Source organism: Myotis daubentonii, chromosome 18 (assembly GCF_963259705.1).
Source record: "Myotis daubentonii chromosome 18, mMyoDau2.1, whole genome shotgun sequence".
Lineage (NCBI taxonomy): Eukaryota > Metazoa > Chordata > Mammalia > Chiroptera > Vespertilionidae > Myotis > Myotis daubentonii.
In genome coordinates, this window is record NC_081857.1 from 8,672,720 (window position 1) to 8,691,873 (window position 19,154).

General features: G+C 45.3%; 2 protein-coding genes across 4 annotated transcripts in view; both read right to left on the reverse strand.

Moving 5' to 3' along the window:
• Nucleotides 1-757: 757 nt before the first annotated feature.
• Nucleotides 758-8,132, reverse strand: PPP1R15B (protein phosphatase 1 regulatory subunit 15B). The gene is made up of 2 exons (XM_059674175.1): nucleotides 5,717-8,132; nucleotides 758-1,804 (listed from the first exon to the last, which is right to left on the reverse strand). Exons 1-2 carry the CDS (start codon nucleotides 7,541-7,543, stop codon nucleotides 1,592-1,594), a joined length of 2,040 nt encoding a protein of 679 aa, XP_059530158.1. The 5' UTR covers nucleotides 7,544-8,132; the 3' UTR covers nucleotides 758-1,591.
• Nucleotides 8,133-17,109: 8,977 nt separating this feature from the next.
• Nucleotides 17,110-19,154, reverse strand: part of PIK3C2B (phosphatidylinositol-4-phosphate 3-kinase catalytic subunit type 2 beta) — a 76,974-nt gene continuing 74,929 nt past the window's right edge. For all 3 annotated transcript variants that reach the window (XM_059674568.1, XM_059674566.1, XM_059674567.1), the window contains one exon: nucleotides 17,110-19,047. In XM_059674568.1, the coding sequence (XP_059530551.1) occupies nucleotides 18,859-19,047 (189 nt within the window). In that variant the 3' untranslated portion in view covers nucleotides 17,110-18,858. The remainder of the gene's footprint in view (nucleotides 19,048-19,154) is intronic.

The following is a 19,154-nucleotide window of genomic DNA, read 5'->3' on the forward strand; positions in this document are numbered from 1 at the left end:
TCAACCTAACAGGTGCACACCAGGTGGAGCTACCTAAATGAACCAAGCACAACCAGTCACTGCAAAAACTTGGATTCAAAAGCAAATTTTGGGCTAGAGATATTAAGACTTCCTGGTTGTTAAATCTATGGTCCTTTCCTTTCCTGAACGTATAGCCCCTGCTTCTCTCATTATTCCTTCTCTCCTTATTAAAACAAAACACAATAAACTTGGATACTGACTGAAGTCTCTATTTTACATTTCAAACTGGAAAATTCCAAACTGCCCATTCCCAAGTTTACAGTGTCACCCTGACAGATTTTAAAAGTGACACAGTGCCGAGGCCTGACAATAATAACACTGCTTTCTGTTGAGAGCATATACAACAAAACCATATTGCTCTGATGTCTCTTATATTCTTCCTAGGAGAATTCTAAGCTTTTAATTTTAAAAAATATAAATACCTATGATGTAATTATTACTTTCTGATCTCTTTTACAACAATTTCCATCTGTTAAAAGATACAAAGAACCATTTACCTAGAAACTACAATAACATATACAGGACCCTCTCCAAAACATTTTGCACGGAAATTAAATATATTAGATATTAAAATTTGGCAGAAAGATGTAGCTTTCCTAAAGTAACAGAGTACACACATGTTGATTTTGTGGCAATCCTTGGAAATATCTTAGTAATAATTAACCTAGAAATGAAAGCCTACCCATTTTCTTACAAAGAAAAAAAAAGTGACACAAAATAATGTACCTTAAATTGGTAGCATACACAAGATTATTTTCTTAGCCTTAAGGTGGAAAGGCCAAGTCACTGAAATAAGATAATACAGAGAAAACATAAAAGCCCATTAATTTCAGAATGTTGGAGGGAAAAGCCCTGGCCGGTGTGGCTCAGTTGGTTGGAGTGTCATCCCAAAAGGTGTTGGGTTCGATTCCCAGTCAGGGCACATCCCTAATCCAGGTTGGGGCGAGTATGGGAGGCAATTTATCTATGTTTCGCTCTCGCTCCCCCCACCCCCTTCCTCTTTCTGAAATCAATGGAGAAAAAATAAAATAAACTGGGGCGGGTGTGGGGTGAAGGGGGGTGGTCAGTGGGGGGGAAAAAAGGACAATTGTAGCACTTTTAACAATAAAGATAAACTGGGGGAAAAAAGAATGTTGGAGGAAAAAAGTAAAAAGAGCCCAGTTTTCAGACAGGTACACGTAATTTAAATTAAAATATAAAATGGGCTGTGAACCCTACATTGTTTCCCAAGAAAGTAAGTTTTGAAAGTGCAGAGTTACACCTTAAGAGGTTCCTTTTTCACCTCAAGAAGCACACACAATCCAAAAACACATCTGACTAAAGAAACAAGGTAAGATTAGAAATTACACATCTCATCCTTCATTATCAGGGCTTGGCTTCCAACCTGGACATTTCTGAGTGGGATATGTTGCAAAACAATATTAAACAAGGTTGCTGGATCCAAGTTACATATCCTCTAAAAAAAAATGGTCCAAGGACAGCTGCCAATTTTTGTCTTGAAAGAAACCTCTGAAGTAAGAGTTATTTAGTGTATGCTAGGGCTGGAGGCTATTACGTCATCTGAACTTGGCTAGAAAGCATCAAGTCCCTTGAAGCATGCTTCCTGGAGTCTCTGAAACATTCTTTCTCTGTGCTCAAATGTCAAGCAATATCCAATAGCGTCTTCTGTTTCTTGAATTCGTTTCTGGAACCTGCATCCATCCCGTGCAAATTCTTCCCATGGTCCTTTGCGATCCTCATCACCACTTATATAATACTCAGTAACTTCTTCAAGGAAGGTTACCTATGAAGACAAAAACTAACTTTAATCACTCTCTAGGATCTTATAATCATCAATGAGGTAGTTAACCTTTTATGCTACTAACTCTTTAAGAATATCAAATATCTTACAAGAATATTTGGTCTCAACTATAAAAGGAAGTGAAAAAAAAAAAGGGTTCTGACTAGATGGCATCTGAGTAAAAAACAATGGGCAGCCCTAGCTGGTTTGGCTCAGTAGATAGAGCGTAGGCCTGTGGACTAAAGAGTCCCAGGTTCGATTCTGATCAAGGGCACATGTCCAGGTTGCGAGCTCAATCCCCAGTAGGGGGCGTGCATGGGGCAGCTTATTCTCTCTCATCACAGAAATCAATAAAAATATATTAAAAATAACAACAAACCAATAGGCACCTTGTCATCTACCCTATCCCTTGTGGTTTTTGATGTTAATAAAATGAATCCAGATGGGGAATTGCGATTTTCCTGATGCTATTAATCTTTACTTATTAAATCCTTAGTGATATTCAGTTCTGTGAAACCCTTCTTCGAAAATGATAAATGTCTTCAAACAAAAGTTTTCGGAAATATATACCTGGAAGTCAAGGCTATTATTTTAACACAAAAGCTTAAACAGAATCTTTACTTATTTCTATTCTTCCTTTTTAATAGAAGTTACTTGTCAGTGCTTTCCAATTTTTTAATCATGAACATGTGGTGTTATTCTTAATATTGCTTTTGTAATCAGAGTACAAAACAGGAATTTACTTAATTAGCAAAGTGTAACAAAATTAACATCTCTTTAAGGTTATCTGTATCTATAAACGCCTAAGCGACCAGTTGACTGTTAGCTATGACGTGCACTGACCACCAGGGGGAAGAAGCTCAACGCAAAGGCATGGAAACATGGAACAGACTGATGAACCTCAGCGGGAAGGGGGGAGGGAGGAGGACGGGAAGAGATTAACCAAATATCTCACATGCATACTAGAGGCCAGGTGCACCCATGCACTGGTGGGGTCCCTAGGCCTGGCCTGCAGGGATCAGGCCAAAACTGTCAGTCTGACATCCCCCAAGGGATCCAGGATTGCGAGAGGGTGCAGGCCAGGCCGAGGGACCCCACCAGTGCACGGACCTCTAATACTATAAGAGATTTTGTAACTAAGTTAAAAATCCTTCTTGTATTCCTCTTCAACATGCTGTCACTATATACAGGGTGTCCCAAAAACATGTATACACACTTTAAAAGCTGCTAACTCACTTAATTTCACTCCTTTTCAGGTTCAACTGATTTGAAATAATGGGTGAAACCAGACTAAGCTCTGAACAAAGAAAATTTATGCACTAGACATTTTTTGGGGATACATAAAGGATAAAGCTTACGGTACAAAACCATCAACAGCTGATGAATTGAGGCACACAAATACCGAACAAAATGATTCTTGATGTTTGCGATTCCATTGCTTCGCGTTATCAGTAGTGCCTGGACCAGAATGGTCATCGGTTTGAAAACAGGCATTGACAAAAAAAATTATTCATTTCTGTAGATTCTTTTACATTTTGAAAATGAACTGTATGTTAACAAACACTGACTTTATAATCATTCAAAGTGTGTATACATTTTTTGGGACACCCTATATACATAAAATTGTGCATATTGTCATACACATGATCACATGTAATGAGTCACAGTCCCCATTAATCCCTATTTAATTTCCAATAAGTCTCTTTGTAAGATATCAAACCCCAAAAGTAAATAGGTACTTGCTTTTAAAGTATGCTCAACAGTTTCATCAGCTAACCCCACTGTGGCCTACTACTTTCATTCCCTTTACATCAGGCCAATAAATGCCCCCGAGGACAATTAGTAGATATGGTATGTAAACCCTTACAGATATTGCATTCTAGTGTCACTTACTGTCACTAAGATAAATAATAGCAACATTTACATAGTGTTTACCATATACAAGGCTCTTTTTCAAAGCACTCTACAATTTTTATCTCGTTTAATCCTCACATCAACCCTATAGGGTACTATTATACAGATAAGGAAGCAGACAAAACAGAAGTTAACTGACTTGTTCAACTCACACAGCTTCTATGTGGTATAAATAGGATTAAAACCGTGAGTCTGGCTCCACAATCTGTACCATGTTAGGCATTTTAAACTCCTAGATCTAAGTAAGAGCTTCATTTTAAGCACTGGGCACCACCGATTATTCCCATATATCTGAAGAATGGCAAGTAAGCAAAGGCTGTCAAATAATTTAGCCATATTTTAGGCATAATCTTTGATAAATGTTGCTTCTAGTTCGGCCAACAGTCTCAAACCTACCTGACTCATTCCATTTTTACTCAATGAGCAGGCTAAAATGAGACATGCAACTGGCTTGACATCCCTGAACAATAAGAGCTACCATTTAAAGGCAAGACAATGAATTGCGAGTTTTGTTTACTCATCTCGTTTGAATCATGCAATAACTCATACGGTATTATTATTATTCCCATAAGATAAATGAGTTATTCAAAGCCATGAGAGGTCAAGTTACTTCCCAGGTTTGGCTGTATTCCCAAACCTCTTGGCCCTAACCACTCAGAAGTAGGGAACACAGGTCTCCAGGTGGCAAGTGGTCATTCCATTGCCTGGCTGTTTCTTGCATAATTCACTAAGTAGGTCATTGAGTCAGGGGCCCCTTAAAAAGATAAAGAAAAGCCCTAGCTGGCTTGGCTCAGTGGATAAAGTGTCAGTCTGCAGACTGAAGGGTCCCAGGTTCCATCCCGGTTAAGCGCACATGCCTGGGTTGTGGGCTCAATCCCCAGTGGGGGGTGTGCAGGAGGCAGCGGATCAATGATTCCCTCTTGTCATTGATGTTTCTATCTCTCTCTCCTTCTCACTTCCTCTCTGAAATCAATAAAGAAATATATATTTTTTAAAAAAGATAGAGAAAAGCTGTATTATGATAATACCTAAGTGTAAACTAAAATTTCCATTTTTTAACATGACTTACTTTGCATCTACAGGTAAGACATAAGATTATCACATTTTGACGATATTTTCTACCCCCAAAATAGTTTCAAAGTATTAAACTAGACATTTAGAGCCAATGGGTGAGGGTACTCTCCACTGGAAACTCCCAGATGCTGCAGAATGTGAGGTCACTAATCCACCCACTCCTTTCTCTGTCCAAATAAAGGTACAGGTAACCAAAGAAACTTTTCCTCTACAATAAAAGATACCCTGTGTGTTTGGAGAGGCTTTCTCTCCAATTAATAACTTTAGCTGAAAGATAAAATGCTCCATAAAGTTTTATAATTAGACTGGGAATAGGAAACAACTACTTAAGGTAAACCAAATAAGTGACCATCATTGCTTTACATAATTATTAACCTGTAGCGCTAATGACAATATTGCATTCTTAAAGGCAACACTATTTCCTGTGTTTTTTTAAACAGAATTAAAGTCATGTACATGTCACAATTTTTAATACTAAAATTATTTCCTTTCATGGCAAAAACAAAACAAAACAGGTTAATCTGACTTGCTCCTTGGTCCCATCATTCCTCTAAGTTCGAATGGAAAGGAATGAAGACACTTAGTATGACATACCACATTTAACAACATTTGAAAATTCTGTGGCTATACTAGGCCTTCCCAATCTCGGGAAATTAAATCATGTATACACACGGCTTAACTTTTCAATTCCTTAAAAAAGAGTGTAAAGTTGAAACTTGTAGGGATATACCTCCCAGTTGCCAACGAAAATGGCACTTCCCCGCTAACATCTGCACACGGGCATCTCCCACTTGGACAGGAACAACATTCTACTTGTCAAGCATATGCACTGTACTACTGCCCCTCCAGAAAAGTCATGCTGCTGTACTTAACCAAATCACAACAGTCTGTACATATCATCCAACAGGTTAAAAGAAACAAACAAACCTTTTTTCTCTTGATATGCGTGTGTCCTCCAGAAAGAACCCCACCCCTTACCAAGTCTGGACATTCACTGACTCGGCTCCCTAACAGTTGCACCTCACAGGAAAGTAAGGTGTGACACTCAGAGATGGTCACAATGGGCTCAGATGGCCTCTCTGAGTCATGACAGCCTTTCCAACTTTTCCCTGCTGTTTGAAAAGGAGCCTTAAAATTTAAAAGGTTGTAGGGGTCATCCGAATTACAGAAAGAGTTCCACAGTTTGAGGCTCTCTGCTTCATCTGCACTAGATTCCCAGTCATCTTCCTCCCCAGAATGACAGTCAGGAGACTCAGGAAGGAGGCTTCCAGTCTGGGGAGAATTCTCCTCCAGATCAGACTTGTCGGACAGATCCTTGTCTGAGTCAGAGGGGTCTCCAGGAGCAGTTCGGGCAGCAGTCTGGATCGCTGCTGTAAAGTTTTGGGGATTATAAGGATCTACACTGTGGAAAGAGTTCCAAAGGTGAAGCCCTTCAGAGTCTTGCTCAAGGTCTGATTCTGAGAGCGAGCCATCACTGTCAAAGCCGTCATCCTCAGCGTCCTCATCCCAATCCTCACCTTCTGAGTCAGAACTTGCTTCCAGGTCACTGGCCGCACCTCCCAAAATGTAATCTATCAACCGGTTGCTACAGGCCGGCCTGGCAGACACCGGAAGGTCATCGTCTATGTCTGAGAAGTCAGCTACACTTAGGTGGTCCTCCTCGGGCTCTCTTTCCATAGGTGCCTCACCAGACTGACAGCTTTCCACTGGGTCCTGCCTTTCCCCAGCAAGAGGAGCCTCTTTGGTCAACTCTTGTCTTTCTCCCGTGGGCTCCTGGGCGGTTCCGGGACTGGCTCCGGCAGGAAGAACGCCTCCGCACGGCTTCGGGTCCATCCGGAGGAGGCTGTGTTCCTCCTCCAGGCTATGGTAGCCATGATCTTGGTCAGGCGTGGGTAACGCCTGCCCCTTGCTAGGCGGCTGAAGGAATTCCAGCCGCTTCATGCGAACGTGGTGAATCTCGGGCAGGCCTTCCCTCGAGCGAGGCGGGCATCCCTGCCAGGAGGAGCAGGCGACCTCGGCCTTCAGCGGCCGCGGGGGAGAACGGTCCTCCGGGGGACAGCTGCTCTCCGGGCCGGTTACCGGCTGCAAGTCCACGAGCTCGCCACTGGCGATGAAGTTCTGACAGCTCCGCTCCACCGGGGAAAGGCAGTCCAGATAAGAGGGGCTCAGCAAATAGGAGACGGCGCTGAAACTGCTGACGCGGTGAACGTGCTGCGGCCCGGAGGGCGCCAGGCCAAGGTCCCGGCCAGATAACAGCCGGGCGGTCAGGCCGCCCTGCAACAGCTCCACGCGCCACAGCTGCTGCTCCAGCAGAGCCGCGTGGGGCGCGGGGTGCGAGGCCCGGCGCTGGGCTTTCGGGTCGGGGGGCGAGCACTCCCAGTGCATCCCCTCCTCCAGCAGGTCCAGAAGATCGGCGGCGGCGGGGTCGACCGAGGCGTCCAGCCCCAGCGAACTCAGAGATTTGGGCCCCGCGGGGGCGGCGGGCTCCTCCCGGGCTCTCAGGACGCTGTAGCCCGCGGCGAACTCGAACCACCGGGCCGGAACCAGGCCGCCGAGGAGCTGGCTCCACACCAGCAGCTTCTGCAGCAGGCCGGGGAGCGGCGCCAGGAGCTGGGAGAGCAGCTTCACCCAGAAGCTGGACCGAGCCTCGGGCCCGGGCGAGGACAGCGGCTTGGGGTCCCCGGGGTGCTCGGCGGCGGCGCCGGGTGGCGAGCGCCGGGGGAAGAAGGGCGGCAGGTCCGCTCCCGGCTCCATGGCCTCTGCTCCCGGCAGGGTCTCAGCGAGGTGCGCGGCCCGGCGGCTGGATCGGACGCGAGGCGGGGAGGCCTACACGGCCCCGACCTCGCCTCGTAGAGGAGTCGGCGTCCCAGACAGGTCCCCGGGGCAGCAGAAGAGCCACAGAGGGCGGCGGCCTTGGCCGCGGGCAGCAGACGGCAGTCCGGAGAGGCCGGCGCGGGCGGCGACACCCATCCCGGCGGGAAGGAGGGTCCTAGTCCGCTCGAGGCACCATACAGAGGCCTCTCGCGGCGGCAGCACGACTTTCCACCCCTCGCAGCGCGTCCCCCCGCAAGGGCTGGGCGGCCCAGCAGACGGGCGCGGGGACTAACCGAGCTCAAAATGGCCGCAGGGCCGGCGTCGAGCGGGACAACCCCGGCCACCCGGCGGGAACGTACGGCGGCCGGGACGCCCACCCTTCGCCGCGGAACGTCACTCGCAGAGCCCAGGGGGCGGGCCCTTCCGCCTTCTTCCCGCGGCAGCTGATTGGCCAGGCCCGGTCCCTGTCGGCTTCCTGACTCTCCCCGACGCGCCGCTCGCCGGAGGTTGCATCAGCCGGCCCCGGCTCTGCGCGTGCGCACTCGCTTCTTCGGTCTCCTAGGAGACCGCCCCTCCTCCTCCCTCGGGCGACAGGGAGCGTTTCCCAATAACCCGTGAGTTCCCCGGGGCCCTTTTAAGGGCCTAATGCAGGCACACGTGTGCACACGGGTTGCATGTATCAGGGGTCAGTGCTAAACAGATCATCACCTGAGATCTGAGTTTAGTAAGTGTTGGGCAACGCTGTATCAATACACCTCGAACAGTGTTAAGACAGGAACAGTGTTAAGACCTAGAGTAAATAACACGAGTGAAAAATTGCCAGTGAAAAGTGAATCATTCGCATGCATGCATTCCTGCCCCCTCAATTTCAGTGTTTCTAAATAATTCGTTAGCTTTGCCTGGAATCCAGATTTAAGGTTTCTCAGCATCCAACCTACATACATCCCCCACGAAAAAATGTGAATTCTTTTTTCTCAAGTAGGTCCCTAGTAGACTTTCCCTTTTCAGCTGGGCAAACTGAAGTCACAGAGGAAAGAAACATAGCCTCAGAACTGTGTCTCTCTTTAATGCTTCCCAGCAGGCAAGCATTCACATCACATTTATATCCTGAGCCCGCAGAACTAAGGATACAACAGCCAAAGGAGAAAGCAGAGAACATTGTCCTCTGAAAAATATTTTGTCATAATTTTATTCTTTTGTGAGTTTGGTCTTAGTTCATTTCCTTATTCCTGCCAAAACGTTTTTAATTGACACCCCTAAAGTCAAGTATCTATTACAGAGGGAGGGTAGCAGTTATGATCACTTGGGAGAACAGAAAGCTTTTAGAAGCCAGGAGAAGCCAGCATCTCCTCATGCTTCATTGGGACGCCAGCAGCTACTTCTTTCTGGAAAACTAAGAGGTCCTCAATTACCCCTTATTATATTATACACTAGAGGCCAGATGCACGAAATTCGTGCAAGAGAAGGCCTTCCTTCCCTGGCTGCCGGCACCAGCTTCCCTCTGGCACCCGGGACCCGGGCTTCCCTCGCAGCCCCGGCTTCATCCAGAAGGACGGAAGGATGTCTAGAAGGACATCCAGTCTAATTAGCATATTATGCTTTTATTATTATAGATTATCTCTGGAAATATCTCATTTTCAATCCTCAGAACTTCAAAACGATGGGTTAGTACTAGGGGTCAGCTTAATAATAGAAAAGAGAAATCCAAATATGCACATTAACAACTCAGAAGCCTCCGTTTCTTCCTTTGTAAAGTAAAGCGAATAATTGCTCTTTCAGTGGGTTGGAGAGAACACAAAATTCTTACTACAGAGCCCAGTCTAGATAGAGTAGGGGGACAAACACTAATTAATGTGTTATTTATCAGCTAATAACTGGTTCCCGCTGCCTACAGAATAAAGACTCTGTACAGATGCCTCCTACTACCCTTTTCCAGGCTTCTCTCCAGTAACTTCCCTTCATGCATGTAATGTTCGAGGAATGTTGGACTTGCTTCATGCCTTTACCCCTGCTCTTTTTCAGCCAAGAATCACCCCCCTCCCCCGTTCTATGCCCACTTATGTTTCAAGGTCCAACTCAAATGTCAGCTCCTTGAAATCCTGGCTAACTTCCCCAGTCAGAACCATACTAGAATCTTTTAAAGCACGCAGTTCACTACACTAGATACTGCGTACCTGTCAATGTTCTTCTATCCTGCTTGTCTCAGCTCCTTGAAGGCTATGTCCCAATACCCTAGCACAGTGGTTCCCAAAGTATGGTCTGGGCACCCCTGGGGATCTCATTTTAAGATGCTTTCAAAGGGTTCTCAAGATCAATAATATTGCCAAAACCGGTTTGGCTCAGTGGATAGAGCGTCGGCCTGCGGACTGAAGGGTCCCAGGTTCGATTCCGGTCAAGGGCATGTACCTGGGTTGCGGGCATATCCCCAGTAGGAGATGTGCAGGAGGCAGCTGATCGATGTTTCTCTCTCATCGATGTTTCTAACTCTCTATCTCTCTCCCTTGCTCTCTGTAAAAAATCAATAAAATATATTTAAAAAAAAAAAAAAAGATCAATAATATTTTCATAATAATACCAAGCTATTATTTTCCTTTTAACTCTCATTCTCATGAGTGTGCAGTGGACATGTATCTTCTAGGGCAGGGGTCCTCAAACTTTTTAAACAGGGGGCCAGTTCACTGTCCCTCAGACTGTTGGAGGGCCGGACTATCGTTTAAAAAAAACGATGAACAAATTCCTATGCACACTGCACATATTTTATTTGGAAGTAAAAAAACAAAACGGGAACAAATACAATATTTGTATTTGCATGTGGCCCGTGGGCCGTAGTTTGAGGACCCCTGTTCTAGGGCAAGCATGTCAAACTCAAAGGCTAACATGGGCCAAATAAACGAGGCATGCGGCCCACCGGCCACGAGTTTGACATGCTTGTTCCAAGGGACATATGATTTATGATCTGGCAATGGATTGAACGCAAAAGCAGATAGGAGGTTCCAGCTGTTTTCTATTAAGTCAGATATTAAAGATATTTGGGGGGGGGGGATGTAAAACTGCTGCTCTTCTTGCTAAACTTTTTTTGTTTTGAAAAATAATATTTTCATGAATAATGTTATTTATGTTAGCATGGAATGGGTATATTCTTTTTAAATAAATATTTTTCAATTCCTCCATTTTGAATTCTAAAACAGTAACTATCAATAGATATAATGCACATAAAAATTCCTTGGGGCCCCCAATTATTTTAGAGTGTAAAGGGGTCCTAAGACCAAAAAGTTTAGGAACTACTGACCTAGCATGTTGAATGGCACATAATAAGTGACCGATATCCCTATATACCACAGTTTCCGGTTTGATCCCTGGTCAGCAAACATTCAAAAACCAATTAATGAATGCATAAGTAAGTGGACAACAAATCATTTTCTTTCTAACCCTCTCTCTTTTTCTCTCCTTTCCTCTCCCTCTTCTCTCTCTCTCAAAAAAAAAAAATCAATAAAAAATTTAAAAAGAAACTAAAAATAAGGGATTAAATGTTGATTAAGAAGACTCGTAATGCTTTAAAATAATAGCATCTTTCTTATGACCAAGCATCTCGCATTCCACTCTCAACTTTATCACTAACACTACATAATCCTGAAGATAATTTCTTTAAAACTTTCTTGAATGGTCTTCCCCATCCCCATCTAGTCATTGGATACATAATTTTCTTTTTTTAAAGGGGAAAAATGCAATCAGAAAGAATTGGAAAGGCTGTAAGAATATGCAACTGCCTTGTCAGTCTTGACAGGTAAATAAAGTGTGAAACAGGCGCGTCCAGCCTGCTATCAACCGGAGGCAGAGGCAGGGCAGCTCTGGACACAGAGATAACGTGCCGCCTTGCTGTGTGCATCCGGGTGAGACAAGAAGTCTTTGGCCTGGCAAGCTGACTGGCACTTTAGCAGAAGATCATTTAAACCTCAGTTAAAAAGGTTTATGTATGTATTTATTTATTATTTTAATATGTTGATTTTTAAAGATTTTGCTGCACCTGAGGTAAAGGGTGTATAGCTTTTGACTTCATTTTTTCAGAGTTAGTAACATCTCCAAAATCTTCTTTCCAGGCATTCCACACTCTGGACACCACCATCTTTCTAACTCACTGCCCTGGTATTACTATTCAGTGACTTACAAACCCCCAAAACTTCAAAACCATTGCCATTACCACTTCCCTCCTTACTGAGCGTAAATGCCATGATCCAGCATTAAAACCACCCCCTTGCAAAGGCCCTTCATTCTCTCACCATTCTCCTACTCCCACCTTCTTTTCTGGCAAAGTTCCAGCCTTAATTAAACCCAACCATGCACTCATTCTGAGCCTACACTCTTGCAGCTAACCAGTGCCCGAGAAAAGCACTCAGCTATGCTGACACACTTCATATTTGTGATCACAAATTTCATCAATGCCAGGCACTCCTACAGATATCCATGTCCATATCCATAGCAGCTTTGTTGCTCCTACACTGAGACTGTTTCACGTTTCTTTATTCGTATTTCCAGCATGCCCGCAATCACACTCTCAATTTACGATCACACCTCTTGCTTCATTGGGAAAAATAAATACAATTAGACACAAATAACCTCACCTTTCCATCACCCAATTCACCAGTCTACCTGCATCTGGACCCACACACTCTGCCTCCAATCCTATTACAAGCAAAGAAGCCTCCTGGGTCCTATCCCTTCATGTCTATTCATGGAATTCTGGCCTCCCGTATCCTTCTTTCTTTCCTCTAATATATACTTTTATCTCCCAAGCTACTAGAGCGCTCATAGTAACACAGGTTAACATCACCTACTTTTAAAAATAAAAAAACTCTCCCTCTTTTGAGATACTTGCCCTTCCAAGTTTTTGTACCACTACAGCAAAATTTCTCAAGAGTTATCCATGCTAAAAAAAAAAAAAAAAAAAAAAAAAAGTTATCCATGCTGCTGGTCTCTGTTTTCTCATCACTTACTCTCCTTAACCTACTCCAATGTGGCTTTCATTGCCTCCACTCATTCAAATAGATCTTAACAAAGTCACCAAGAACATTTCTTTAAAATATATTTTTATTGATTTCAGAGAGGAAGGGAGAGGTAAGAGAGATAGAAACATCAATGATGAGAATCATTGATTGGCTGCCTCCTGCCTACCCCCTACTTGGGATCGAGCCCACACCTGGTCCTGTGCCCTTGACCGGAATCGAACCCGGAACTCTTCAGTCCACAGGCTGATGCTCTATCCACTGAGCAAAACCGGCTGAGGCTCACCAAGAACATTTTGCCAAATAATTCTGTCAGGGGTTGAGTTTTACTCCCCTATAAGATGTTGAGGTCCTAATTCCCTAATTACAGTACCTTGAATGTGACCTTTATTTGGAAATAAGGTCTTCACAAGTTAAAATGAGGTCACTAGGGCGGGCCCTAATCCAGTATGCCTATATCTTATACAAAGGGAAAAGTTGGACACAAACAGGCATGCACACACAGGGAGAACACCATCTGAACACGAAGGCAGAGATTGGGGTGATGCACCTACAAACCAGGAAGGCCAGAGATCAGCAGTCAGTCAGTCTGTGGTATTTGTTAGGGCAGTCCTAGAATGTTGATAATACTTACCGTTAGGCTCCCAGGACACCCATCTCCTGGTTTTCCTACAATTTCAGTGGCTCCTCCTCCTTCTCTAAATGGCCTGCATCAGAGCACAGTCCACCCATGTCTTCTTCTAGCCTCTCTAATCTAGGTGATCTCATCCAGTTCCATGGCATCTAATGCCACCTAAGTGCCGATGGCTTCCATATCTAAACTCCAGAAGGGGGCAAGGGAATCCTAACATATGGTAACAGGAGAAGATGACTTGGGTGGTGGGTACACGGTGCAATATACAGATCTTGTAACACAGAAACCCACACCTGAAACCTACATGTTCATGTTGACCAGTGTCACCCCAATCAATTTAATAAAAACAAAATTCCAGACTGACCTCTCCCTTTTCCACGTTGTCCCTGAGATACTGCACTATTACCTGTGACCCTGTCCGCCGCCTTAGCAGGACAGAGCTTGAGAGCAGGACCCACACCTTTGTCACCTGAGTAGCCTGAGCCTGGTGCCTCGCCGGACCCAGAGAAGGCCACCTCACACAAGTCCCAGCTGCCACAATGACCTCGGAGCTTAAAACGCTGCCTCACTTTCAACCTTTCAAAATGAGTCTTTGTTGGGTTACTTCGTTTTTGCCACTTGTCTTTGAACTCAGAGAACTGGCCTCCTGGGCTGCTTTTCTCTCCTCCCAGGCAACCCCGTCCTCTACTCCCCAACTCTCTCATTTCCACTCCCTCGGGGTGGTTCAGATTTCGACCCCATTTGGCCAAGAAATTTCCTTTAACTAGGACTCGTGCCAGATTCCCGTTCTGGCTTTGAAAAGGTCCACTGGGGCTTGTCCAGCATACAGTGACACCTCAACGCCGCTCAGAACCCCTGTTTACCACTGAAAATCCCTTGGAAGCTTCATAAATTTCCCAGCACGAAATACTACTCCCACTGGAGAGTTTTGAAAACTTCTGGGTAAGATGCTTGAACAAAGATCACTTCATCTCCCACTGGGGGGCCAGGGGGAGTTAAACTCTGAGCTACTGCTCTGCTCTTAGAACTTAACAGTTGCAAAGCAACTCAGAGGTCCAGTTCCCTCTCTCCTAAAATGAGGCTGGAGAAATATCACCAGGCAGTGAACTTCTTAAATGTAGAGGGTTGTCTCAATTTACCTTGTAGCCCTCCGCCTGGTACCTGGTACAGGAGGACCCGTGCGCAACTCAAGGCCTGTATGCCCTGTGAATGGAGGCCTGCTATGTGAACTAGGCAGCACTGGTAAGCACAGCAAACGTCTGGTGACAGAATGAATGAATGAGCCACATCTACTTTCCAGGATAGTTGTAATGGGAAATGACATCCTGTGTATTAAAACACTCTGAAAGCTAACATATCATACCACTGTAAGGGATTGTATTTAACATGGCCTAGGACAGTGTTTGGCAAACTGCGGCTCGCAAGCCACCTGCAGCTCTTTGGACCCTTGAGTGTGGCTCTTCCACAAAATACCGACTTCTGTGCATGGGCCACGAAGTTTCAATCGCACTGTACATGCGCGCCTACACGTGGTATTTTGTGGAAGAGCCACACTCAAAGGTCCAAAGAGCCGCATGTGGCTTGCGAGCCACAGTTTGCCGACCACTGGCCTAGGAGGAGTAGCACAAGATTTGGAGTCAAATAAACTTGCATTCAAATTCCAGATCCAAGCCAAGATAGTCTCTTCAATAAATGGTGTTGGGAAAATTGGACAGATATATGCAAGAAAATGAAACTAGACCACCAACTTACACCATATACAAAAATAAACTCAAAATGGATAAAGGACTTAAATGTACGACAGGATACCATAAAAATTCTAGAAGAATCCAAAGGCAAGAAAATTTCAGACATATGCCGAAGCAATTTCTTCACTGATACAGCTCCTAGGGCACTTGAAACTAAAGAAAAAATGAACAAATGGGACTACATCAAAATAAAAAGCTTCTGCACAGCAAAAGAAACCATCAACAAAACAACGAGAAAACCCACTGTGTGGGAAAACATATTTGCCAATGACATATCTGATAAGGGCCTAATCTCCAAAATTTATAGGGAACTCATACAACTTAACAAAAGGAAGATAAACAATCCAATCAAAAAATGGGCAAAGGACCTAAATAGACACCTTTCAAAAGAGGACATTCAGAAAGCCAAGAGACATATGAAAACATGCTCAAAGTCACTAATCATCCGAGAGATGCAAATCAAAACAGCAATGAGGTACCATCTCACACCTGTCAGACTGGCTATCATCAACAAATCAACAAACGACAAGTGCTGGAGAGGATGTGGAGAAAAAGGAACACTTGTGCACTGCTGGTGGGAATGCAGACTGGTGCAGCCACTATGGAAGACAGTATGGAGTTTCCTCAAAAAACTGAAAATGGAACTCCCATTTGACCCTGTGATCCCACTTCTAGGAATATATCCCAAGAAACCAGAAACACCAATCAGAAAGGATATATGCACCCCTATGTTCATAGCAGCACAATTCACCATAGCTAAGATCTGGAAACAGCCTAAGTGCCCATCAGTAGATGAATGGATTAGAAAACTGTGGTACATCTACACGATGGAATACTATGCTGCTGTAAAAAGGAAGGAACTCTTACCATTTGCAACGTCATGGATGGAACTGGAGAGCATTATGCTAAGTGAAATAAGCCAGTCAATAAAGGAAAAATACCACATGATCTCACTCATTCATGGACAATAGAGACCATTATAAACTTTTGAACAATAATAGATACAGAGGCAGAGCTGCCTCAAACAGATTGTCAAACTGCAGCGGGAAGGCCGGGGAGGGTTGGGGGGCAGGAGGTAGTGGGGTAAGAGATCAACTAAAGGACTTGTATGCATGCATATAAGCATAACCAATGGACATAAGACACTGGGTGATAGGGGAGGCTAGGGGACTGTCTAGGGCGGGGGGATAAAATGGATACATATGTAATACCCTTTGTAATACTTTAAGCAATAAAAAAAAAAATATTATTGAAAAAAAAAATAAAAATAAAAAAAAAAAAAATAAAAATTAAAAGGAAAAAAACACCCAATGAAAAAAAAAAAAAAAAAAAAAAAAAAAAAAAAAAAAAACAAATTCCAGATCCAAGACTGACTGGCTTGGTCCTTAGGCAAGTTCCTTAATCCCAAACAGCCTAAGTGCCCATCAGTAGATGAATGGATTAGAAAACTGTGGTACATCTACACGATGGAATACTATGCTGCTCTAAAAAGGAAGGAACTCTTACCATTTGCAACGTCATGGATGGAACTGGAGAGCATTATGCTAAGTGAAATAAGCCAGTCAATAAAGGAAAAATACCACATGATCTCACTCATTCATGGACAATAGAGACCATTATAAACTTTTGAACAATAATAGTTACAGAGGCAGAGCTGCCTCAAACAGATTGTCAAACTGCAGCGGGAAGGCCGGGGAGGGTTGGGGAGCAGGAGGTAGGGGGGTAAGAGATCAACTAAAGGACTTGTATGCATGCATATAAGCATAACCAATGGACATAAGACACTGGGGGATAGGGGAGGCTAGGGGGACTGTCTAGGGCGGGGGGATAAAATGGACACATATGTAATACCCTTTGTAATACTTTAAGCAATAAAAAATTAAAAAAAAAAAAGTTCCTTAATCCCAACTAGCCTCTGTTTCTTCATCTGTAAAATGGGGAAAATAATTCTCACCTGTTGTATCAAGTTGTGAGGCTACATTTCGCTGACACAGGTAAAACATCAGTGCAGTGCACCAGCGTATATAAAAGTTACCATTTGTAAACCATTGGTATTGTTTTCCTCCTGTATACCAGATGTTTACATCTAAACATTTCAACATCAACCAATAATGAAAAGGATAGTTTTGCTTTCCTCAAGTGTCATTTATTAGAAAATACAAATCCAGAGAAAGTAGGAGATACAAGGACATCTGGAAAGTGGGTACAATACACAGACCTCTGTAAATCGGGGAATAGAAGGTCAAAATAAAATGAGCTACCGGCCAAAAGCCAGTAACGCATCTATGGTCCATTCATCTGGAGAAGTCCACTCCTGTTCCCCACTTCCCTAGCCCCTCCCCACAGCAGCCAGCTTGATCCTTGGCATTTTTTAATGTAAAAGTTTAAACTTCCTGCTGCCCTATGGCTTCAATGGATGGAGCTTCTTTCTCCAGTTACGGAATGAGTCACCAAAAGGGGGAATTTCTGATCCTTGGAGCTGGGGAGGGAGCTGAGGAGGGACAGACAGTTCACCAAGTGTCCCCCATGAATTCCGCCCAGCCAATTCCAGTTTAAAACATTCATATTAACCTCAAAGTCTCTCCCTCATTTTTTTTTTTCAAGGAAGATAAGCCTTTAGAGTAAAGCGCAAGAGTGAATTTCAAATCCAAGCGGCAGGAAGTGAGGAGCATGGAGAGAGGAGAGCCAGCCTCTGCCTCCCAGCTCCAGGGGAGCAATCGCCGTCCAGGGCAGCCTCTGAGAGCCAAGAAAACCACTGGAAAAAACAAAGTTTTCATGGGGCCCCCACACCCCTTTCCTTCAGATAGGGCATCCCTTTGGCTCCAGACTAAATAGGTTTATGGCCCCACAGAATGAGGGAAATTCTTATAAAAACTGTGACAGAAACGGAGTTTGAGAGAGAAGCAGCATGAAGAAGTGGTGCCTTATGGACAAGGCCTCCAGGCAGCCACACTGGGGTCTGCAGCCCAGAGGCCCCTTCCCAGGGCGCAGATGCCCTCGGGTGAGACAAAACCACAGGGGCCTGATGGCTCCCACAAGGGCCGAGAGTGGAGGGGTAGAAGACATACACAGTCAGGGCCAGACCTGGCTGAGTAGGGGAAGACCAGAGGAAACACTCCCCCAGAAGAGCACGGGTCCCTGAACGCAGGTCCTTTGCGGAACCCCATAGAAAGGCCTTCCGTGCACACACAGGTTTCAATAACATCGCTCTCCTCTGGAGGCAAAACCTGAAAGGCCGGGCAGCGCAGGCCTCGGCGGGGCACCCGCAGCCCTCTCTGCCCCTCCCTGGCTGCCCTTAGGGACCGGGGCTCTAACCGAGGACACACTGGGCCCCACCCCAAACGATTCCTATAGAGAGAGAAACAAAAAACAAACAAACACCAAGTTAGGGGGAAGTCCAATCAGAACCTTAGTCATACAGAAGGTCCCAGTGGGCTTCCTCTCTCTGACTTGGGAGGCATACGCAAGTCCCTTCTCAAGGCTTCCTGTCCAGTTAGGACGACGTTACTATTTCATTTTTTAAAAATAAAAATAAAGATATCCCCCCAGCCTCCCTAAAACGCTACTTCATCCTACAGCCCCCCCACCCCGCACCCCGCACCCCTCACCCCAAACCAGGCTTTGCTCCCTTGACACAAGGTAAACTTAAAACTTTGCTGCAACCTCACAGCCTCCACGGGACTGCTCATCACAACCAACTCAAGCTCATTCTGCAGAGGAGGGGACAGCCGTGCCCCCCTCCGGCCACAGAGCCCCTTCCCCTGGACGGCAGCGAGGCCCGCCAAGGGCCCTGCCTCTGCACAAGGAAAGGACCGGTCACACCGGAGGAGTCCTCTCCCGCGGCTCCACCACCAGCCCGGGGCCCTGCTGGGCTCAGGAGGCCTCGTGACTCCGAGATCCCAGAGCGAACCAGCCGGTCTTCTCCTGGGCCAGGTCCAGCTCCCGCAGGCGGATGTGCACCTCGCCGAGGAGGACGTTCTCCCAGAATCCTTGCTCGCTCAGCACACTCAGCTGGAGCTCCCGCTGCTGCAGGTCTCCCTTGGGGATCCCGTCATACACCAGCTGCACACACAGAGGTGGGGACGAGGGGCGCGGTGAGGGGGGGAACGGGGCAGAGGGAGATGCCTGAGCCTGCGGTCACTCGGTCCGTGGAGGCGGACACCACTGCA

Excerpts from the sequence above, each read along its gene's own strand:
- PPP1R15B (XM_059674175.1), bottom strand. The coding sequence starts at position 7,543 with ATGGAGCCGGGAGCGGACCTGCCGCCCTTCTTCCCCCGGCGCTCGCCA. Across the intron at positions 1,805-5,716 it reads CGCATATCAAGAGAAAAAAG|GTAACCTTCCTTGAAGAAGT; the intron begins GTTTGTTTGTTT and ends TTGTCTTCATAG.